This window comes from Myxocyprinus asiaticus, chromosome 26 (genome assembly GCF_019703515.2).
Source record: "Myxocyprinus asiaticus isolate MX2 ecotype Aquarium Trade chromosome 26, UBuf_Myxa_2, whole genome shotgun sequence".
Lineage (NCBI taxonomy): Eukaryota > Metazoa > Chordata > Actinopteri > Cypriniformes > Catostomidae > Myxocyprinus > Myxocyprinus asiaticus.
This window is the reverse complement of record NC_059369.1, coordinates 46047422-46072590: the sequence shown is the minus strand read 5'-3', so window position 1 is coordinate 46072590 and position 25169 is coordinate 46047422. Positions and strand designations below refer to the sequence as shown.

At 40.9% G+C, this 25169-nt stretch overlaps 1 protein-coding gene across 2 annotated transcripts in view; it reads right to left on the bottom strand.

Annotated features, from left to right (window-relative positions):
- The window catches only part of mical3a (microtubule associated monooxygenase, calponin and LIM domain containing 3a), a 128903-nt gene that overhangs the window by 37478 nt on the left and 66256 nt on the right, over window positions 1-25169 (bottom strand). Inside the window, exons 23-36 of one of the 2 annotated variants that reach the window (XM_051656756.1) lie at window positions 24995-25105; window positions 24514-24612; window positions 21523-21630; window positions 20934-21120; window positions 20678-20772; window positions 17105-17195; window positions 11968-12157; window positions 11368-11561; window positions 9686-9775; window positions 7491-7661; window positions 4213-4275; window positions 746-823; window positions 538-651; window positions 228-310 (exon numbers count right to left, since the gene is read on the bottom strand). In XM_051656756.1, coding sequence (XP_051512716.1) covers window positions 228-310; window positions 538-651; window positions 746-823; window positions 4213-4275; window positions 7491-7661; window positions 9686-9775; window positions 11368-11561; window positions 11968-12157; window positions 17105-17195; window positions 20678-20772; window positions 20934-21120; window positions 21523-21630; window positions 24514-24612; window positions 24995-25105 — 1674 coding nt within the window. The remainder of the gene's footprint in view (window positions 1-227; window positions 311-537; window positions 652-745; window positions 824-4212; window positions 4276-7490; window positions 7662-9685; window positions 9776-11367; window positions 11562-11967; window positions 12158-17104; window positions 17196-20677; window positions 20773-20933; window positions 21121-21522; window positions 21631-24513; window positions 24613-24994; window positions 25106-25169) is intronic. The other variant, XM_051656755.1, reaches the window with a different exon arrangement.

The window sequence follows — 25169 nt, the reverse complement described above, 5'->3', positions numbered from 1 at the left end:
GTTAAGCCAATGCATTGAAAAGAACCAGCTCAAAAGAGTGATTCACTTAAAACTCAGGCATCACGATAGCTTGCAAGCAAGTTTTCCTCTACACAAGTGCACTATTCACCAGGAAACTCATTTAGAGCAGAACAAAACTAGAAAACACAATTTTACAATCCCCTGATTTTTCCAGGTTATCCATGACCGTGAGAGTCCTGCATTTAAATGTTGTAATCCAATATTACCTCCTCAATGGGTAAAGCAGGTTTTTGGATTGGAGATAGCACAACGTCAACAATCAGTTCCCTTGGAGCTGCAGATGTTTTCTCTGTGGGGACAGCATAAAATGGACTCAAATATTGATGGATAGAAAAAAAAAAGAAACCTTGTTTCCAATTGTTTTCAATCATCAAAGCCAGAATAATTATAAAGTAAGAGACTGATGTAATGCGTTCACAAATGCAACTCATGCAAGTGCATGAACATTTTCAATCATCAGTCTAAAACAAAAATGAAAAAGGCATGAGTTCATGATTGTGATTAGGTTATGATTACCAGTTATGGAAACTTGTCCCTGGCACTCTGGTTTACTGTTATCCACAGGAAGCGTCACCGCTTCATCTACACAGTGTGAACGAGCTTCAGCCTCAGCGTCAGAGGGAATGTCCTCTGTGAAATCAGAAAACACAACACTGGGACACAGTTCTGAGACCTGAGGGGGTATTTACCATTAAACTATATTTGACTAGTGGATCTGACAAACCTTGATCTAGTTCAGAGCCCGGCTCCATGTCAGGACTGTCCACCTTTGCACCTGGGTCATCCTCCTGTTCACAGGGCTCTGGGGTCACAGGAGAAGAATAAAGGCACATAAACTCAGACTATACCAACATAAAATAGCTAAAGTACACATCTGAATATAGAAAAACATCCCAGATTTGATGGGAGTCAACACAACTGAACATATTGTGTGGAGAAAAGAAAAAGGCATTCAAAAAGTTAAAGCATGTAGCTCACAAACAAAAGAAAGTAAAATGGGCACATACACACTGCAGTTTTATTTATTTGCAAGAGTTAATCCCACAAATTATCAGTCCATGTGCAGAATAAAAGAGTCTCTCCTACTACAACAAACTCACAAATCCCATTCATTTTCTCTACAGGGGAACTGATTATTGACAATAACTTATAAACCTTTAAAGATAGACCAACCGTGAGCTCCGAGGTTGTTAATCGATGGTATATGCTTCCGTTTAAGCTATCAATCCATGTAATTTCAATTTGACAAAAGACGCTAAGTACCTTTGACTTCTGTCCGATTTTCAAATACTTTTTTTGCTTCAAAGCAAAGCAAAATCCAGGGTTTCCACTCTTTTCAAGGCACAATTTTCCAGGACATTTTATGTGCCCAACAAGAGTCATATTTAAGCAAAAACACATGCATATATTTAAATCTAGCTTTTATTTTGACGTTTCGGAGATTTTTTCGATGGTAGTTTCTTACCAGTGGATAAGCAGTTCGCTACATGGTCAAGCGTGATTATTAATCCCCGTAAAGCGGTGATTTAATGAAATAAACACATAGTCTGCATGTGCTGCACACTTCAGAGTGCTCTCTGTCTGTCAACTTACACATACATACAAGAGCGCACGTGATGATCGTGATGAGCTTCGCACATTCATTTTGAACCGCACTTCACTTTTGTGATATATCTCATTTTATATTTATTCAGTTATATCAAAGACTTTTGCAGTTCACTAATGACACTAGGCCATATCACTATTTTAATTGGATAAATTGTGCATTCAAACATTAATTTGTCCAAATGGGTCATATTCAATGACATTCCGCCTTTTTTTTTTTCTCCCCAATTTGGAATGCCCAATTCCCAATGCGCTCTAAGTCCTCGTGGTGGCGTAGTGACTCACCTCAATCTGGGTGTCGGAGGACGAATCTCAGTTGCCTCCGCGTCTGAGACCATCAATCCGCGCATCTGATCACGTGGCTTGTTGAGCGTTACCACAGAGTCATAGCACGTGTGGAGGCTTCACGCTACCCACTGCGGTATCCACGTACAACTCATGCGCCCCACCGAGAGCGAACCACATTATAGGTGACCACGAGGAGGTTACCCCATGTGACTCTACCCTCCCTAGCAACCGGGCCAATTTGGTTGCTTAGAGACATGGCTGGAGTCACTCAGCACGCCCTGGATTCAAACTCGCGACTCCAGGGGTGGTAGTCAGTGTCTTTACTCACTGAGCTTCCCAGGCCCCCCTAGCTAATGCAGTTTTTATGATTCCGTCAATCTGTCCATGTTTTCCGCATTCTACATGTGGTAACCGAGGTATAAGCCGACTCCATTTGTTGAACATTGAAGATCAATTCACATATCAAGGTGTGAAAGCTAACCACGATACCCAATCAGGGTGTGAATTCGTTTTCAGGTCCGATCGTCATCAGATCGTATGTGACAGGAATTTGTTCTTGACGTTGTTTCACAATGCGCAGCCATCGGCAGTGACAAAATATTACGAATGTGTATTTGACTCCTATTCCGAGGCCCGATTGTTACCATGTTTTTGTACATGCAACAATAACCTTGTTAGAAACAGTCAAACAGTTCTATTATAATAAAATATTTTCCAGGACATTTAGGTATTTTTCTTACTACAACTGCATTGTAAAATTCCAGGTTTTCCAGAACGCGTGGGAACCTTGAAAATATTTATAATGTTGTGATTCACCTCTGAGCTTGTTGGTTTGGTTCATGGCTTACAACTGTCAATCGGATGAGATGTTAAACCGAGCTTCTGACTCTCTGTGGTCATTTAAAATCCCAGGGCACTTCTCGTAAAGAGTAGGGGTGTAACTCTGGTGTCCTGGCCAAATTCCTCCCATTGGCCCATCTCAGTCATGGCCTCCTAATAATCCCCCTCCATTAATTAGCTGTATCACTCTTCTCTCCACCAACAGCTGGTGAGTGTACTGGTGCACTATGGCTGCCATCACCTCATCCAGGTGGATGCTGCACACTGGTGGTGGTTGAGGAGATTCCTCTGTTCATGTATGTAAAGTGCTTTGAGTGTAGTGTCCGAAAAGCGCCATATAAAGGTTCAACTTTTTAATAATGGAAAAATGAATGGTAACTTCCAGAACAAAGACGCCTGAAAAAGTGGGCGGGCATTGTTGCGCACTATGGGTGACCGTGATAACCTCAGCAGGTGTATTATTGCCTGCTACTGTTAAGAAACTCCTGTCAGAGGTGTCAATGTTTGCTTATCCTTGATAAGTGGCTGCTTCTTATTTCATAATGCATTAATAACTTATTCTGTTCGTTTTTGTATACACTATATATACACACACACACACACACATATATATATATATATTATGAAAATGCATATGTCACTACCTGATTTTTTCAGGAGTGACTTCAGTAGTAGAACATGATTGTCACTCCTGTAAAATAACCAAAAAGTGTGTGTGTACAGAGCAAGAATAAGCACTCAAGAGGACTGACAACTGCATTTAGCTGCAGTGTATATGTGGCCAAAGTAAATATAAAGTGTTAGTTGTTAAACAAGCAAATATCCATTTACACACATTCAAATGGATAAGGCTCAAAACCAGCAGATGAGGAAAGGCTGGAGTGTGTGCAAAGAAATGTCCATGAAATGTAATAAAGTCCGAATAAAGAGGCGGACTGAGCTGAGATTCCCCATTCCACACACCACTCTTTAGTCTGAGACAAAGCAAATGTTTGGACCCTCGCAGAGATTTTGTCCAGCTTCAATAACTCTTTTTAGGTCTATTGTTGACATGCACTGGCAGTGAAATGTTTAATGCTGACATATTCAAGGCTTTCTGTGTGCCTGCTCTCTGAACAATAGCTATTTTTGGGCCTGACCTCTCTGTACACCAGCAATCGTCACACAAAGTGCCATGCAAAGTCATCAAAAGTTACTCCAAAATGCAATCACCAACCCCCTGTGGACACGCTACATCCAGTATCAGGGGACCAAAAACTCCAAATGCAGTTTTTTCTTTTTAAAGATTTTTCTCATGACAATGCACAGCATTGTAAGTAAATAAGTTTCAACATGCAGTCAAGTCTGTTCAACTGGTGCATGACTGCAGTGGTGCTATAAGTGTTGTATAACCTTGCCATGCACTGATTATGTGTGTTAGCACTGAAAAAAAGTTTCTGGACTGTTTTTCTTCTCTACCTCCAGACATGGAATCCAACCAGGCTCTGACAGCCTCATGACGCACGGACTTGTGGGAGGGGGCTACAATTAAACCAATGGGAAATGAGAATGGGAACAGGTACATAGAATACATAAACACACAAACTAAATACATAAATGAATAACACAAATAGATAAACAGAAAAAAGGCACAGAATGGTGACTCCAAAAGGTAACGCCTACAGATAAAATGCAGACTGAGACATCAAATTACAGGCAAACAAATGATTAAACCTGAAAAATGGTAAGGATCAAAATAATGGCAATCAAAACAATAAAAAAGCATGCCATATACACAGAACTGAAACAGGATAAAGGATAACAGGAAGTGCAATATGATGAGGTACAGTACCAATCAAAAGTTTACTTTAGACACACCTAGTCTTCTAATTTTAGTTACTAGCAAGTTTTACGTTTGACAAGTCATCAAAACTATGAAGAATGGGAATTATGCAGTGACCAAAAATGTTGTTCGAATAAGCCAAGGGCTGCACAATTAATAATCGAGATTACAACTAGGGCTGCTGCAATTAACTTAAAAGTGAAATGTGTCAATTACAGAAATTCACTTTATGTATACTCCAGTCATGTCTTAATGTTCTGATTACAACATGCTTTTTGTGCAATATTCAGCATCATCACCAGTCAGTATCCCATGTATTCTGGACACTCATTGACTGCTTTCTATCAATCTCTGGTCCAACTTATACATTTTATAAAATAAAAACTTTTAGCACTGACAAAGGGGCAATTGTAAAATTGTTTTGCACTCAACACTTTTTTTGCACTTGCCACATTTTGCCTCTAAATAAATAATTTGAGAGATTTTTTTCCTATTTGAGTGTAGGGATGGGCATTTTGGTCATTTTGTCTACTCGAGTACTTGTCGATTACATGTTCATAACTGTATATATAATAACATGTCTGACAAATGTCTATAGCTGCTGCATTGTGTCTTGTTGTTCCAGTGTATTGTCTATTCATTATTATAGGCTGTTATAAAATAATATGTTACAAAATGTACAAAAGATTCAAAATATAATGCATTATATTATATCATTATGTGAAGATTCGCTGTCCAACTCTGAAAGAATGTGCCCAACGCACGTCTGTCTGTTTTCCTTTAGGTTATCGTAGTAATCTTAGTAAGCGTGCACCAGTTTTTTTAGTGACTGTCTGAACCGTCTATTTTCAAATAACAGGAGACGCTATAACCATTGTGTTTTTAATATGCGTGTTAAATTGACGTTCAGTTTGAAGACGCTGCATTGTGTTCCATTTAGCTGCGCTCTGTCTAGCTGTCTGAAACACTCGCCTGCTGTATATGCGTTGCTTCAGCGCATTGAGTCCACTGCCACACGTGCCTGGTGTGTGTGTGTGTGTGTGTGTGTGTCCCCAAATGTTCGCTCTTGTGAGGAAAGCCGTGATGCTCTGTATTGTTGTTGCTGTGATGATTCATGAAGTGTTCCATTCAACTCCGAGAGTGGGAATTTCCACCTTTCAACTGGGGAAAGTGCAACGGAATGACACTTTATATCGGACATCTAACTTAGAAACTCGTCAAAACCACAACGTAATCAATCTCAAAATTAAAAATAAGCTCCCTCTTTGTTTGTGTGTTTAGTTGTCAGGTAATTGTCACTGGATTTCGAATTAAGTGAAAAGTCTCATCATGCGTGATCACTATCAATCATCGTTTTCATGATCGATCATTGCTGCCACGTCCGAGTTCCCGAGTACCCGTGCCCATCCCTATTTGAGTGCAAGCTCTATTCTCTTTTTTTAGATTATTCATTGAGTCTACGCACCTTAAGCACTAAGGGGCAGATTCACTAAACAGTTGCGCTACTTTTGCACGTGGTATTTCAGCGCTTATTCACTAACGACCCGCAATCTATTTTAGCAGCCGGAACCAGCACTGAAATTGTGCTGCATCTTGAGTACTTAAATGAAGTCATTATCATTCCTTTCTGTGCTAACACACCACCTTTTTTATGTAAATTAGGCTCATTATAGATTGCGCTACATTCACAAATACTATTACCGACAAATGAAAGTAGGCGGTAAAACTAATCTGATTTAAGAGACGTTAATGAACATTTTCAACTGATCACATAAGCAGTACCTGGCAGATAGCCAGATCCGCGGTGTCGTCAAGCGCACGTTCTGCCTGTTTAAGAGATGGTTAAGGTGTCTGGATCAAAGTGATGCTGTTCAGTCCTGGCAGGGTGTGCAAAACACGGTGATCTGCGGCATCGTCTGTTACATAGTGCTCAGAATCAGATCGCAGGATCAGAACTGCACATGCAAATCACGCTTAGCAGCAATTCTGTGGGCACGTTTGCGCCATTGCCTGATCTGCATACTTTCATTAGTGAATCGGGCGCTAAACCAGCGCAGAGCTCACGTGCAAAAAAACGCCGCTATTACCAGCCACAATTCATTCTTCGTGAATCTGCCAGAGACATTGTTCGGAGTTTGGATTGGTACTTGGCGCAGATGTTTGTCGCATTATTGAAAAAATAAAACATAAAACAAAATTTTACTTTTTTTACCGCAAGTCAGAAATAGGCACAGGTTACATTTGTCTACAAAACTTATTCCAAGCATTTAAAGCATAAGCCGATAGACCAGGGGTGTCCTAACTTTTTCTATACGGGGCCAAATGCAGACAATAATAAGGTTTTGGGAGCTGCACTGCTGTCATAATTGCCACTACGCATCATCTATTTTAATGCGTAATATCATACAAATTTTAATCACACTTTGTGCTCTCTGGCGTGCTTGTGAAGATACTTTGTGTAAATAAAAGACAGGCACAACGACAGCTCTACTCAGTTTTATGATGCGTGGTATTAGGACATTTTAATGAGAACACATGCATGAGTAAAGTATCTTTGCTCTGATACCAATTAACCTGAAACCAGTCCTTTCACAAAAGCATTATTCTTTTAGCACAGCGAATCATCCGTTGAAATCTGGAGTATTCCAAACTCCTGTTGCTGCAGATGGTCTTAAAAGGTCTTTAAGATGTTGAGAAAAAGTAATCAGTGAGGTGTGTACAAACTCTTGACGGGTACAACACGAGATACAAAAAGAAGAGCAGTGTGAATGAGAGAAAGAGGACAGAACGGAACTAACTAGTCTGGACGACCCGACAAATTTACATTAACAAGCAATCACACATACACACGACCCCCCCCCCCCCCCGAAAGGAGCAGCAGGGCCCAGGCGTGACTCCACCACACCCGGGTTACCTGTGGAGGAGGTGGGCTGCGTGAGCTGGGTGTTCAGCGAGGGCTGAGACCCTGAGGGCGACACCGAGCCGTCCTTCATCCCTTCAGTCTGTACTGCCGTCCAGTGGCTGTCCATCCGTATGTCCAGAGGGTCCACCGGCTGTATGGATTGCTGGATCTGCAGGTTCCTGGCTGCATGGTGGCATTGTGTGGGTAGTCAAAAAGGATGAGTCCATGTCATTGTGTAGGATTAATGGTAGAAATTGGCAAATTGCCAAGCCCATTAGCAAATTGGTGACAGAATATGCAATTTATCCAAAAAGGAAAAAAGGATCCAGTCACCGAAATGTCCCCCACAGGAAGCAGCGAGTAAGATTGAGCAGCCAGAAAAAGTGAAGAAGAAAAAAAAAGAACAGAGAACAAGACAGTTTAGAATATAATGTCAGTGAATACTTCAGAAAAAGAAACAGCATGCAGGGGCACCTTGGATAAAGCCTGGATCATTTTATAATTTAAAATGATTAACAAGCACCAAAATAACTTATTTTATAAAAGCAGCATGCTCATAAAGTCAACATGAAACGGCACTCACAACCAATTTAACATCGTAATGTGATGCATATTCCATGAATATTCAATGAGGGGGAAAAAAGTAGGCCAGGAACTAATTTTATAAAAAAAAAAAAAACGGTGTACATTGAATGCAAGTTTGCAGTGGATTGAGGAGGACTGAAACACCGGCAGCACCCAGTTTTTGAGGAGGTACGTGGAGGATAAACTTCACCTTCCAGAACATCTTGAAATGCTGTATGCTGTAAATAAGGGCAGTCGATTTAACGCGTTAATTTAGTGCGATTAGTTATATAAAAAAATAACACAATTAATGATGCCCCCCAACGTGTACATAAACTCCGAAATAAAAGTACAGATTTATTTTTACGAGCCGTGTCAACGCACCTCAACAAACCTCTCAAGCAGCGCAGTGACAGAATGAGAACCGCTCACCGAGGAAGCAGAATACAGGAATCTTGACACGTGATTTTCCAAGTTTACACTACTTTTAACTTGACACAGCGTCTTTAAAATGTGCCGTTTATGATGCTAAATACCAGAGACGCTCCAAACGCGTCTGTCTGAGGCACACACATGCACAAATCAACAATTAAAATGAGCACAGACACAACGCAAGAACGTAAGAACTCAATGCAAAACAGACTGCTGTCAACTCTAGACCTGTTCAATGATATGAGAATAAAACAAATAAAATATCGAGTTCTTAAGCCACTTTTTGTATTGTCTAATCAATGCTTTATTCATCTACCACAATAATGCAATTAATCCGTTTTATACAGTATATTTATTAAAGGCCCTACATATTATATTTATAAATGTTTTAATTATTATGCATTATTTATATTATGTTCATTTAGGGACCTTTCTCAGCAAATGATGTATGTGATTAACTGCAATTAATTTAATTAATTGGAATGTCATGTAATTAATTTGATTAAAAATTGTAATCGACTGACAGCCCTAATATAGTGTGTATATATATATATAAAAATATATGCAATTTCAAGACATCATATTTATGGAACACAAGGATTTATATATATAATAAAAAATAAATAAATAAATAAATAATTTAAAAAAAGCTAAAATAACCAATTTGATGAAAAACGAATAATTTATAAAATTATCATCTTTGTAATATACCTAGTTCGAAGGTCCCCTGTACAAATATTTAGCTGAGAAATGTTTCATATAAAAAGAAAAATGGACATTATAATTGAAATACGCCCATTTGAATCTATATCGAATCGAAAGCTTATGAATCTGAATTGAGAAAACTCAAAAAAAGCTATTTGGCTATTTGTTAACGTGTTCCCTGTCTACACTACCCGGGTGACATCAGTTGAAAAGGAAAATCGTTTTAGAGGCGGAGCATGCCATTGCATTACTATGAAAGAATACGAAGACAGACATTTTTTAAATTCTGTACAAACAGGCCAGGAATGTAAATTATGATTTCATGCTGACTTCTACAAGGCAGAGCTGCTAATATACAACCAAAATCTGGAATGAGAGAAAAAAAAAAAAAAAGGAAATGCGGGGAAAACGCAAGCAATTGTTGTTAGATTAAGACAGTATGGTCCAGTCATTGATGGGGTTATAATCAGTGTGTTGAAGTCAAACGCATCCATAGTCATGACTACCTTTAAATCTACCCGTATCCTCTTCATCTGTGAGATTCTCCAGCCAAAGACCTGACTGAATCTCTCTCTGCCAGGGGAAATACTCTCCTGCTATCATCCCATACAAATACCCCAACACAACACACGCGCGCAGACACAATCACACGCGCGCGCAGACACAACCACACGTGCGCGCAGACACAACCACACGCGCGCGCAGACACAACCACACGCGCGCGCAGACACAACCACACGCGCGCGCAGACACAACCACACGCGCGCGCAGACACAGACACAACCACGCGCGCGCACAGACACAGACACAACCACACAGGCACCACACGCGCAGACACACCCACACGCGCGCACAGACACACCCACACGCGCGCACAGACACACCCACACACCCACACGCGCGCACAGACACAACCACACGCGCGCACAGACACCCGCGCACAGACACAACCACACCACACGCACGCACAGACACCCGCGCACAGACACAGACACAACCACACCACACGCGCGCACAGACACAGACACAACCACACGCGCGCACAGACACAGACACAACCACACACCACACGCGCGCACAGACACAGACACAACCACACGCGCGCACAGACACCCGCGCACAGACACAACCACACACCACACGCGCGCACAGACACCCGCGCACAGACATAGACACAACCACACACGCGCACAGACACCCGCAAACACGCACGCACGTACGCACAAACAAGCACAAACACGCACACAAACAATGGAAAGACAGAGCAGAGAATCAAGAGAAGTTACAGGGAAAAGATGGAAAAATAATATTTTGAGAGTACAGGATGACACACACACAAAGAATCTGCCATATCAGTCAGAGACAGAAATACTGAATACTTCAATAATAGTATTAATAGATTCAGGACTTTTGTTGTGGAAAAAACTTGCTTTATTGGGTACAAAAAAAAAAAGTCAGTGCCCGATACGTTTTTTTCAATGGCTGATGTCAGCAATTTCAAAACTTCCAAATATCTGCCCAATTATTTGGCCGGTATATCGTTCTATCAATACACAATACAACTTTTAAACCTTTGTAAGCAATTATTCCTTACCTGATCGTTAGTTTATCAAATATGTTTTTAAATTAATTAAAATGTTAACCTGATTCTTACTGTCAAAGAAAGTTATCAAAGGTTATTTTTATGAAAGACGTACAGTTGGAAAAGAAAGCTAGTTAATTTGCCAAAGATGCTGTAAACATCAAAAAATGCCAATAACAGGAGCACACGAGTGCAAACAGGTTTAAAATCTCCGAATGATTCACGTCTTACTCATGACAGATTCATCGCACACTTTTACATATCTGTGGGTGAAGCTTTGAGGTTCTTCTGAAATCTTGTCTCGCATTTTTCATCAGAAAAGTTTAATTCAAAGAGGAAAATTCAATGTTAAAATTGTCTCTGAATATGAGACCACTGGCAAACATATATTATCTAATCAGATGTCACAAAGATATGACATGAAGTGGACAGAGGAAAGGAGACCACATTACAGACTTCCAAGCATGTCAAAATGATCCACTGTTAATAAAAAGGACATTCTTCCTTCAAACAGGCCATCATATTCTCATTATTCCTTGTGATTTTGTTCACATTAGGTAATCCCATAGCCATAATGAAAACAGCATTATCACAATCACAGCTTACCATCACTTGACGACGACTCTTCCTCATCCTCATCTTCCTCATCCTCATCCTCGTCTTCTGCTGCCTCAGGGTCACTTCCTCCTTTTAGCCTAGCGTGGAGCTCCACAGCCTCCTTCCAGGGCACTCCACCCAGATCAGACGGCCCGGCCTCTTCTGGCTCTTCATCCTCTTCCTCCATATCAGACTCTGAACTACTGCAGGAGTGACAGATATTTACACTGAAAACAAATGAACTGTTCTGTATCTCCCCTAATACTCTTCATACTGAATGAACCACGCACCGCTGTTGAGATGAGCTCACTGCAGGCAACAACAAACACCGCGCGAGCCATGATGTCCAATATTCTTAGCGAATCGAGTTCACAACTGTGTACAGTATGTATGCATACTATATACACACACACACACACACACACACACACACACACACACACACACACACACACACCTTTTATTCTGCTTTCTATCTAGTCTCTGAACAACAATCTAAATCGAGCAATTATGTGATTTGGAGACTAAAAACAGCCATTTGGCTCCTAAATGTTTGAGTTTCGGTGCCAGTGACTCATTTTGTAAGTTTGGCGCCATGAGAAGACATACCTGGATCCCTCCCCCACATCTGTGTTTTTGTTCTGCACACTGCTGAGATTGTGTTCTGCCAGCGTTTCCTCCGGCACCTCCTCCAGCTCCTCCTCTCTCATCATAGACAGACGGTAGTTCTCCAGCTCGATTCTTTCTGGAGTGCCTTTCAGACGCTTGGCCACGCTGGGCTCCACCACCCCGTTCACCTCTGACCCCGTGATGAACAAAGAGAAAAACAAGCAGGAAAAAAAACAGATAATGCCATTAATGTAAGAAATGACTATGCAGTCATCATGCTGGTAAATTTGCATAATTATAACCACAACTAGAAAATGACTCCAATAAAGCCTTGTTTGTTCAATGTAAAGCAGCAAGTCTCGGTACAGAAGCGTATGTACATTATAAACCCTTTTAAAATGGTTCAAATCAAATGTCCACCCACCTCAGCTTCATTTTTGCTCTAAATTGTCTTTTTTCAAGTGAAAACATTTGCACATATGGCTGTTCATTTACACTCTGTATTTTTAGCAGTGGAAAAACAAGAAAAACACAGTCAAAGCAATAACTCTTAGCTTTTTATTTACACAATATTTAGCTGTCGTGATATCACATTTAAAATGTAAATATGTTCTCAGTACAATACTCTTAAATACATCCTCATAATAAATACAAGATTTGGTTACCTTGCCTTTTCCCATCCTATAAGGTAATATTGCAGCAAAATGTACTATGTATTTTTTTTATCTTTTAATATTAATGAACAGGTGGACATGTGCATGTCTAATTTTAATTGATCCCATTAAGGAAATCCTAAAGCCCAAATCAAGCCAATGAGAACAATTTGTGCATGTAATTGAACATAAAAATTCATGATTGTGTTGGAAGTGGTTAGAGGTGTGAAGCATGCAATTCCCAATGAAGAACTGACGGAAACTGAATTATGATCAATAACCAATAAAATATTGCCATGGTCATCTGATGCATATGTATGATTCCTGATGCACTGGTATGCCCAAACTCTCATAGAGCATCAATGACAGGTGAAAACGCCCCCGTTTCACCATCTCTGACCTGCGGATACGACAGTTGCATTTCGCCCCCTCGAGTGACATGTTTAATTAGCTCGTTATTGATAATATTTGTTACGAGGGAGAAGATACACGCGGATCGCGATGACCTGCCCCGGTGTTCAGTCTATCAGTGTCTGTCTATCAAGTTGTAAGTAGGAAAAGCAGTAATATCTGCTTGTTTAGGGTGACAATACGTCCTTACTCCCAAATGGGACTTTTAAAAAATCAGACTGGGATTTCTAAATCGTCTTAAATGCATCTTGAAGCACTCGCTGTTGTCATACATGGATACATGTCATAAATACATGTTCGTTTGCCATTTAAACCTAGCGTATCAGTTTCATTTTAACCAGCTTTGTGTGTCTCCCTCTCTGCTGGTTTGATAGAGAGAGAGACAGAGACAGAGAGAGGGAGAGACAGAGAGAGAAAGACAGAGAGGGAGGGAGAGACAGAGAGGGAGGGAGAGAGACAGAGAGGGAGAGAGAGAGAGACAGAGAGGGAGAGGAGACAGAGAGAGAGAGAGAGAGAGAGAGACAGAGAGGGAGGGAGAGAGACAGAGAGGGAGAGGGACAGGGAGAGAGAGAGGGAGAGGGACAGAGAGAGAGAGAGCGAGCGAGAGAGAGCGCGAGAGAGAGAGAGAGAGAGAGCGAGAGAGAGAGAGAGAGGGAGAGCGAGAGGGAGAGAGAGAGGGAGCGAGAGCGAGAGAGAGAGAGAGAGAGAGCGAGAGAGAGAGCGAGAGGGAGAGAGAGAGGGAGAGAGAGAGGGAGAGCGAGAGGGAGAGCGAGAGAGAGAGAGAGAGAGAGCAGAGAGAGAGAGAGAGAGAGAGAGAGACACAGAGGGAGAGGGACAGAGAGACACAGAGAGAGAGATAGACACAGAGGGAGAGGAACAGAGAGACAGAGAGGGAGAGAGAGAGAGAGAGAGAGAGAGAGGGACAGAGAGAGACAGAGAGACACAGAGAGAGAGAGAGACACAGAGGGAGAGGAACAGAGAGAGAGAGAGAGAGAGAGAGAGAGAGGGAGGGAGAGGGAGACAGGGAGGGAGAGGGAGAGAGAGAGAGAGAGAGATAGACACAGAGGGAGAGAGAGGGAGAGGGAGAGACCGCTCTTAGGGTGTACTCACGAGGCAATCTATACTGTGCTCGAGCACGTTTGACCACCAAAGTCCAATTCGTTTGACTAGTGTGATCGCTCCGTACACTGAACCGTGCCTTGGCCCGTTTGAAGAGGTGGGCTCGGGCATGGTTCAGTTGGCTTAGGCACGGTGCGCATCTAGTGTGATCGCGAACCGTGACCAAGCACGGAACTCGAAACATGACATCAATGATGCGACTGGGCAAAGGGATCAATTTGGTCTACGGCACAGGTGTTTCCATAGGTGTTTACTGGAAATTTGGGCTGACGAGTGTATACAGGAACAACTGGATACAACACACAAGAACTAAGAGATATTTGGTAAAATTCGTGACTATCTTCTTGCTCATGGAAACCAAAGAACCATTGAGCAATGAGGTGACAAGGTCATGTGTCACCATGCCCCAAACGACTCAAAATAACTCACAAAGTAACGTTCCATTGTGCTCTGTGAAAGCGCTTTTCTTCCTGTTTTCTTCAAAACACAGAGTCGCATCGTAATGACGAACGCGTGCTCAGGCCCGGAACGTAAAGTGCAAAGTGAGTGCAGGCCAGCGAGGGAGTGGGGAGGGGGGGACATTCGTGCTTGGGCACAGTACAAGGCAACCGGGCCTAGTGAGAGTACACCCTTATTTAAGTGACCGTGAGAATGTAAACATAAAACAAGTAACTTGGATGTTCACAATAAATACGTCTAAAAACGTCTGTTTGTATCTTACCTCAGTTTCAGTGAACTTGTTTACATTCAGCTGATCTGTTCACTGATGAAGTTTGTTAGTGGTGGATACTGTTTGACACAGATATACTCGCTTGGACTTTCAAGAAACAGGAAAAATTCCCGAATTTAATTTAGTAATTACATGTGAAGGACGTTTGCGTTGTAAGGATGTGCATGCAGATTTCAGATATAAAATCGATGATTGAATGACTAATGTTTACTCGCTGAAATGAGATGATTTATTACATGGCAGCGCAGTGGCTTCACTGATATGACGGCATGAGCAATCCAGTTCTATATTATATATCAGTGGTTACATCCAATTTTACAACTCGTTGCCATGACAATATAATGTCAACAAACCCTAAAACCTTAAAATGACTAAGAATTAATATTTACACAACAGCTCAAATAATGCATGAGTTTTAACAGACGAATAATTGTAAGCGCTTTTATAAAATTATAAGCTTCACATTCCTGCCTTTAAACCCACATTCTGAGCGACTCCAGCCAGGTCTCCTAAGCAACCAAATTGGCCCGGTTGCTAGGGAGGGTAGAGTCACATGGGGTAACCTCCACGTGGTCGCTATAATGTGGTTCACTCTCTCGGTGGGGCGCGTGGTCAACAATTGGGAATTGGCCGTTCCGAATAAAAAAATAAAATAATAAATAAAAACTCCAAAAATTGGCCCGATTGACTTCCATTGTAAGTATCTCACTGGAACACAGATTTGTGTTTTTTTTTTTTTTTTTAACTCCCCAATTTGGAATTCCCAATTCCCAATGCGCTCTAAGCCCTCGTGGTGGCGTAGTGACTCGCCTCAATCCAGGTGGCGGAGGACGAATCTCAGTTGCCTCCGCGTCTGAGACCGTCAATCCGCACATCTTATCACGTGGCTTGTTGAGCGTGTTACCGTGGAGACGTAGTGCATGTGGAGGCTTCACGCTATTCTCCGTGGCAACCACGCTCAACTCACCACGCGCCCCACCGAGAGCGAGAACCACATTATAGCAACCACGAGGAGGTTACCCCATGTGACTCTACCTTCCCTAGCAACCGGGCCAATTTGGTTGCTTCGGAGACCTGACTGGAGTCACTCAGCACGCCCTGGATTCGAACTAGCGAACTCCAGGGGTGGTAGCCAGCGTATTTTACCACTGAGCTACCCAGGCCCCCCGAGATTTTTGCTTTTTAAATGAAAAGGAGGTACGATAATTTACCTCTATTGTACTGTATTTTATCTTGTATATCTTCCTATAATACAACTTTTGTTAATCTGCTTTAAATAATCTAGCACCCATACATTTTACACTAAGTAGCATTAACTCGATAGCATTGCACTGCCAATCATTCTCCGTGATGAACACATGACAGATGCCACAAGCAGCGGAGTTAATGTGCAGAGGAGAATTAGGAGATGCAAAGATAGATGGAAGAGTAGACCAATCACAGCCACTAGATCAGCAATAAGCTGCTCTGATAGGAGAGGGGAAAGGTAAAGCTTACAGAGTCGACCAATCACAAGCACTACATCACAAAAGGTGCACAGATCAGAAATTACAATCACAAAATTCAAGGCATTATCAAAGATCAACACAGCAGAGAGATAGAAAGGAGAGGGTTTTAGCTTAAATGCAAAAACAGGCAATAAATAAACAACAATCAAATATTCATTACATGTACACAACACATGCAGGCAAAAAGGCTTCATTCTTATAATACTTATGAAGTTACTTAAATAGCATTGACGTTACTTAGACATCTGTTACCGTTTGAGCCATTTCACATGTTTAAGAATTTTGTCACAATTATTTAAATAAATCATTAACACACTTAATTGCCATTGCTTTGTCTGGATGGTTTACTCATATCCGAAGAAACCGGATTAGGATGCACTTTTCTGAACAATACCCATACAATACATTCAATCATTTGTGACATAATTAAGGTACAACCGACAAGCACAAGGTCACAGGAAGTCACAGCAGATGCGGGCAGGAAGTGCCTGGTTAGCTCAGAGACAGGAAGGGGTCATGCTAGAGAACACTGAGCAGGATGTTTAGAGTAAAGCAGGACAGGAGATAGATGCAGTAGGCGAGCAGGAAAGGGGAACCAAAGGGATTGTGTGCCACCTGGTGGCGGGTCCAGGACATCACCCAGCGCAACGAGTGCAGTGTGCCCTCTACTCCTCGAGAGAGGTACAGGACAGGGCCTAAAGAGGAAAGGTGGGTACCTGAGGGACGGCGCTCCACAGGTGCTTGAGATGTTACGGCTTGGCCCGTGGCGTCCACTGCGTTGTGGTTTACGGCCGACACCTGGGGCTCCTATGACCAAAACAAAAAACAGATTCATCAAATATATTGTTACTATAACTGCTCAAAATCAATTCAATCATCAATTTTGTGTGCCACTGTAAACAGGGGTAAGATAAAAGCACGCATCTGTGGATCAGACTGCTTCAAACTTGCTTCTCAAATTCTGTATCGAGTTATATTATGTGCTGGAAATGACGCTGATGGAAATGATATTAACATCTTTTTTCTTGCTAAGGTTAATTATTTAGCTAAAATTTGATGCATCCTAAATGCACACAATTAAATCATATTTTCACACTTTTTACATCATTCGGCAAAATCACAGCTTGATTGATCAAATATTCTGTTCAGTGATATTTCCCTTGATTTTTCTTTGTTTTGTCTCATATTGCATGCTCTTCACTCACACTTTTGTCCACTTGATTATCTACACTAACTTTTGACTAAACTTTATTAGGGGCAAAATAGTTTGGTGTGGTAGAAATGACACCACAACTGTGGAACAGTGTGATAAAAATTATTTCATAGAATAAATATTGAAATGCTTCATGTTTATTTCACTCTTTGTTTAGATGATCATACTTTTAAACATGTAATAATTAGTATTTTTTAATGGATTTTCATTGTTTAATTTTGAAGGTCTACGACAAGGCTAAAACAGATTAGAATATAACAAATCTATCCACCTTTTTCCAATGTCCCATGATGCTTAGTGCAAAATGTGGCCGTTACTTCCGTTGTCAAGTATCAGTTGTTGTTGCGGCTTACGTCCATTCATTCTTTCGCTGCGGTGTTGGGATTTTGAGGAGAGCGTGCATGATTTCATGAGGACGTACATCAAACACTACATCCGTACTGAACGATAATAAACCGCAAAAAAGTCATAAAAGACAAAGAAAGTGCAAACAAAACCAGCGCGCTGTTTCTCCCAGATGCATATGAAATTTAATGCAAGCGTGTGTTATTGTGATCCAATGACAAAACGTTTTGCACAGTTTACATATTTATCACTGACCATTTGTGATCTGATCATCGTGTCTTAACAGAAGTTACAGTAGTTACCCTAAACAGGGTCTAAAATTCGGTCTGCAGCCGAAGCTATTGAATGCTATAGGATAGGGGTGTCCAAACTACGGCCTCCTAAATGCTCTGATGTGGCCTGCAAAAGAATTAAGAAATAGAACAGAATTTGGCCCACTTTTGAGAAATTGTGAAATTCATATTCTGAACACTGGATGTCACTATCACGTGCAGCCACATTTCACAGTGCATTGCCTCTACTAGTGCGTTCTCTTTAGCTGCCACAAGCTTCATTCATTGGCAAAGTTCAACAGGAATTTGGAATCCTCCAGATTTCCACGGATGAAGCGCCAAGCAAAAAGAATGATGCATTCAGTATGTGAAAGTATTGCTATCAGGTTAGATACTTAGCTCATGTACTCGTTCTCGATAAATGTTCCAATATCACACATCATATTGTTCAACGGAGTAGAGCTATCGCAGTTTATTGAGCACGCACAGAGACGCGCGAGCCAATCACACATTCATACAACGTCCTCTTTAGCATTGGGAAGTTTACTTGGTTCGTTCTGATGTTTCATTGAAACATGAAAAATTATTTGCTGACTTCTCAGTGCCATTTGCGAGTTAGAACATAAGAGAGCACCCAAAACACTCGCGCATCTCTGCCTGCGCCGCTCAGCTCGCACTTGCGCATCAACCAAGTTAAAGGGAGCGCAATCATTTTGATCAAGTTAAAATCAAAATTATAATCAAAATAAAATTTTTATTTGTAACAAGTAACAACAGAACAGAAACTACGATTGAATTACTAATAATAAATAAATGAGTACTTTCTTGAATCACGTCAAAGCAGCAAAACGTGACTACTTTTGATTATAGTCAGAAATTAACTTTTCAATAAAAGGGCAAATAATTGCACGCTGCTTTAATTTTCTTTTCTTGTTATGTTTATGGGGACACTTTCTAAACATATAAAAATGTACCGTATAATTTTCAAAACATATGTCGTAATGTGTAATGCTACTCTTAAAGAAGAAATGTTATGAACTATATCAGACAGTTTAAATAAAAAAATAGACACCAGGGCATTTTTTGCCCCACTTAATTTCTGATCCTGCATCACTGTTCTATTTCAGCATTAAAAGTTTCATATTAATATTAAGTATATGATGCAATAGTGGCAATCTAGTTGCATCTAGCCTTTTGTTTTAAATTATTACAATGATGAGCCTGCAACACCTTACTAGGATTCCTACGGTAGGAGGAAACCTATTGTTTTTGTTAGTATTATTATTCCTGTAGCTCTAAATTGTCCAATAACTCAAGATCTCCTTGTTGAAAAGTTTTGAAATTTGGCACATTGATACTACAGGCCACGAGTAACTACCACACTAAAAATGGCCCACGTGAGCCTATAGGTGGCGCTACAGGCCACGCCCCAATTTGTCCATTTTCAAAGTGATGCCATTTCCACCCCATAAGTCCAAAATTTCTGAAACCTGGTATATATGCCTCATTTCTCATGAGGAACAAAAAAGCCTCTAGAACCCATAAAGTCCGCCATGATGGATTTTCCTGTACAATACAAATTTGTCCAAAACTACACAAATCTACTCCTCCTGAACCATAGCTCCAATTGACTTGAAACTCAGTATGTATGTGTAGGATTCATGTCTTTCAATCGGATATTGAGCAAAAATGAATACAATACAAAATGTCTGAAAGGTGCGCATTTATGTAAATGTTCACATTGTCTCAATATCCATATGTCCAAAAAATCTAATGCCATTTTGACTAATGTTTTTTCCAACTTAACAGGCTTCAAGATGACATCACTCTGAAGTACTGTGCGAAATTTCACCTTGATATGACAAAAGATGACAGAATTACAGTTTACTATTATTTATCGCTAACGCTAAAATAATGCTTTACAAATCCGCTAGTCATAAAACCGATACTTTGATTCAATCATCAGTTCATATGAAGACTCTTGCAATGTTTAATAATAAATTAATGAAATGTTGTGTACATGTGTGAAGTACACGTCTCTACCATGTCAATTTTTACATAATTTGCAGTTTTGAGGAGGAATCCGCATTGCTGCTTGCACCTTTAATTTCTTTTTGTATCTGGCCCCCAGTGGAAAAAGTTAGGACACCCCTGCTATAGGATGACTTCTGGTGGAAGTCGCACCCACATCCGTTTCCCCAGTAAGACCCCCAGGAAAAAAGTGGATACATAAAAGGCATTTGAAAAGTACCAAAAAAAAAAAAAAAAGGAAGAAGTAAAAAAATAAAAATAAATAATACATTTATATATATATATATATATATATATATATATATATATATATATATATATATATATATATATATAAATAAATCCACCCCGGGGACATGAGAGTGCCTGAAGTTGAAGAAACACCCGTAAACAAAACCAGAGACGTTTTAAACTGGTCAGGTAGGTACCTTTGGTTTTACTGGAGCTGGAGCGGGCGCAGGCCGTTTCCTCTGTGCCAGACCAGACTGTCGGTAGCAATAGTGCGGTTTACAGTAAAACTTCCCTGCAAGAGCAAAAACACACATTCACATCAGCAGCATTAGTTCCACCATTGTTCAAAGCAGAGAAAAAAAAAAACACGTCACCATGCAAAATGTGTTTAAAATAAATAGATATTAAATATTCATCCTGATTTTGTCGTTTTGTCTTGCTTGTATTTCGTACCATCCTCCACGTCGAAGGCGTACGAGGACAGACGGAGGGTGGTACCGCAGTAGTCGCATTTGAAGCAGCTGCGATGGAAGAACTTTCCCTCTGCGCTGAGACGTTCCATCACGTAGACCCGTTTCTGACAGAAGAAACACACATCACTGCCGCCGATGTTCTGAGGAAACTCCTTACGCAAGGAACCCTGCGGAGATGAGACATGTTAGATCAGGACCTTTCCTGTAAAAACACGAGGCACCCAAATGGACAGGACATGGAGAAATACAGAGAAAAAAAGGCAGCACTTATACACCAAAACATGGCATAATTTGGAGTGACACATCTATCTGATGCTTCTAGGAGTTGTTCAACACAGCACATGGGAGTAATAAACACTAGTTTGTAGTCTGGATCAACCCTTTTGACACTGCATACTTTATATTAAAATACTTAGGATAAAAAAAAACAACTAAACTAAATCCTAAAGTAGCTTACATACTGTAGTAAAGCAGTCAAGTTCTGTGCATCTGTTGGTAAACGGGTGAAATGTGCTATGCAGATCGCACTATGCGCTATATGCCAAACCTACAGTACCCATAATTCTTACCAAATCCCTTTTCTCAAGAAGGGGCCTGGGGTCATCCTGAGCCTGAAGCTGATCGGCTATTTGCTCAGCCAGTGAGCTCACACCCCCTGTGCACATCTTCACATAATGCTACAGATAGTGAACAGACAAAAGAATGGACGAGGGAAGAAAAAAATTATAGTACAAAAGAAATGGAGCTATTGCTAAAACCAAAATAGTCAAAGTCGAAAGATGACAGAAAGACTGTATGCGTTTCAGGACAGTGAAGAATTAAAAGAGTAACAAGTTAAATGATGTTCTAGCATGCTTGGTTGATCAGATGTGTAGATGAGAGAAGGCACAAGTTGCAAAAACACAAAATGAAGAACTTCACACATGTTTTGAAGACCGTGCAAAACTTGCAAAAACAGGTGTTTGTTTACTGGCCCAAGTCTGAAGAATCTACTCGCAAGTTTCTATGACATTCTGAATGAGCAGTTGTAACAGTGATGCCTATTTATCGGTGTCTCCTGAAATATTACCCATGTTATAACAATCCACATGTTTCAAAGCAAACTCAAATTCATTACCTTGTGACATATCAAGTAGAGGTCGACCGATAGTGGATTTTGCCGAAACCGATAACTAAGATGTTGGAAAAGGCTGATAAGAGATTCATCTTTTTTTTTTTACAATTTATAAAATGACAAAAAAAAATAAGATGCTTAGCCTTTCCTTTAAATGATGTGCACAGCCACTGAGTCTACAAGATTCTTAAGATAATAAAATCCCAAAAGCAGTTTATTGTGCAACCAAAATCCCAATAATGGGGGCCTGGGTGGCTCAGTGGTAAAGACGCTGGCTACCACCCCTGGAGTTCGCTAGTTCGAATCCAGGGCGTGCTGAGTGACTCCAGCCAGGTCTCTTAAGCAACCAAATTGGCCCGGTTGCTAGGGAGGGTAGAGTCACATGGGGTAAGCTCCTCGTGGTCGTGATTAGTGGTATGCACGGATTGATGGTCTCAGACGCGGAGGCAACTGGGATTCGTCCTCTGCCACCAGGATTGAAGCGAGTCACTACACCACCACGAGGACTTAGAGCGCATTGGGAATCGGGCACTCCAAATTGGGAGAAGTTTTTTTTAAAAATCCCAATAATAACCAGAAAAATTCAGGTTTAATGCGTTAAACTTTAAACAAGGCCTTAATACACTGGGGACTCTTATTTTAAATGAAAGACACTTGACCCCATTACAATGTTCTTTAAGTATTTACCAAATTAAGCTTTTTATAGCCTATATAATCACCAGATGAAGAGTTTTGTAGATGTATTTCACCAGATGAGGTTTATTGATAAGGCATAAACAAATTTTGTCAATAACCGATGGGTCCAAAAAGCAACTATCGGCACTGATTAATCGATAACACACATATATTGGTCTACCTCCAATATCAAGTTATTAGTTATTAACATCCAACATTCAGGTTAGAGTTTCCAAAGATAGTTTTTATGCACATGAATAGAGTGCAACAGTCTGCTGAAGAAAGAAAGTCATACACATCTGAGATATCATGAGGGTGAGTAAATAATGAGAATTTTAATGTTTGGGTGAACCCTTTAAAGTAGTCTTGTATCTTTGTCTTTTTATCTGATTTTCAAATACGTTTTACTTTTAATCAAAGTTTGCAATGTTGTGATTCACCTCAGAGCTGGTTGGTTTGGTTCATGGTAAACAACTCTTATGAAGGATTTTATGAAATCCCAATGGACACTTCTGGAACCAAGATGACTGAAAAAGTGAGCGGGCACTGTTGCACTCTATACAGGTTAAATCCAAACAGACAGAAAATCACCCACTTCACACTCTCATACACACATCTGGTAACAGACATGTGAAGAGTGCAGGAAGAGAATTCTATGGAATAAAACCTTGCAAAGTAGGATGTTCATAACCTGACACACCAGCTCCTTTATTAAAGCCACCTTTTCACCGTCTCCAACATTTGCGTTCAACTGTCTATTTCTCCCTCTAGTGGCAGTCGTGAAGAACTGTCATGTCGCTCGCAGTTGATTTTATTCATTAAGGGAGAAGCACCAAACGAATCAATTCAATTAAATCCAGAAATTCATAGATGTGATTTTAAATATGTAGATTTTGCTTGTGCAGAAATAAATAACGTACACATTTAATCATGTTTACTGTAATAAAGAAATGCTTTTTGAGGGAGGCCTGGGTAGCTCAGTGGTAAAATACGCTGGCTACCACCCCTGGAGTTCGCTAGCTCGCTAGTTTGAATCCCAGGGCGTGCTGAGTGACTCCAGCCAGGTCTCCTAAGCAACCAAATTGGCCCAGTTGCTAGGGAGGGTAGAGTCACATGGGGTAACCTCTTCATGGTCGCTATAATGTGGTTCTTCTCGGTGGGGCGCGTGGTGATTTGAGCGTGGTTGCACCGGTGGATGGCGTGAAGCCTCCACACGTGCCATGTCTCCGTGGCAACGCGCTCAACAAGCCACGTGATAAGATGCGCGGGTTGACGGTCTTAGACACGGAGGCAACTGCGATTCATTCTCCGCCATCCGGATTGAGGCGAATCACTACGCCACCACGAGAGCACATTGGGAATTGGGCATTCCAAATTGGGAGAAAAACAATAAACAATCATTTCTGACTTCCACGTTCATAATTTTCCAAACTTCATTAGTAGCAGGCATTTAGTATAAAGTTTAGGTCACTTCTCACTTCGCGCTAATAGTTTTGCATGAATACATCACATCCAGTCGGGTGGTCGCATATGGTCTTGTTGCACATGTTGAAATATTTCAACGCAGCCAAAGCTCAAATCGGATCTGAAAATGTCACATCCGGAGATGGTTGCAAGCCCACGCAGCCCTCGTGTGACTCTCCATTGGACTGACTTCTGGGCCTATCGCCCGTCGGATGCAGTGAAAAGGCAGCTTAAGAGCGTGTTTGAAAGTGTTAGAGAAACACACTCGGCTTGAGAGCACAACGGTCATTGTGTGCATCGTTGCTACCTGCCGGAAAGAGCCGGGTGAGAAGCGTGGGCTATCAGAGCTCACATCACACGCTCTGTACCACTGCTCTATGAAGAAGTGTGACGGCTTTCTCTTTGACTTTGAAAGAGGCAGAGAAAGACAGAAAAGGAGTGAGGGAAACGTGGAATGATAGAAATATCTGAGAAACATCTCAATGCATCATCGGCATTGATGACTTAGAAGATCAGCAAGCAAAAACAGGCAACTGGAAAGAAAACCAGAACTCTATAATGCTCATGAAGCCAACATTAAAACACTGCTCATTGTGAAATTGTTGTTCATTGTTACTTCATGACACTCTACCTAATTTACTTAAAACAATCTTACTGCAAACTGTTCCCAATATTATTTTTTTTAACAAAGTTCGTAGCCGTGTACATAAGGGCAGGGCAGAAAATAACCATTATAAACAAGATTGCATGTTTGAATTGCACTGTATGTTTTCAGGACTTGAAATCACCTTTGGTTTTGCTGGTTTGTCTTTAAACTGAGAGGTGAACCTCTCTGCTCTCTCCTGAACGCTGGGGACGTGTAAAGGCACATGATCATCAGATCGCAAAAACTCCCTCTCCTATGAGAGAGACACTTTTAGTCACTACTATAGGAAAAGGAAAAAAATAAAAAAAATTCACCAG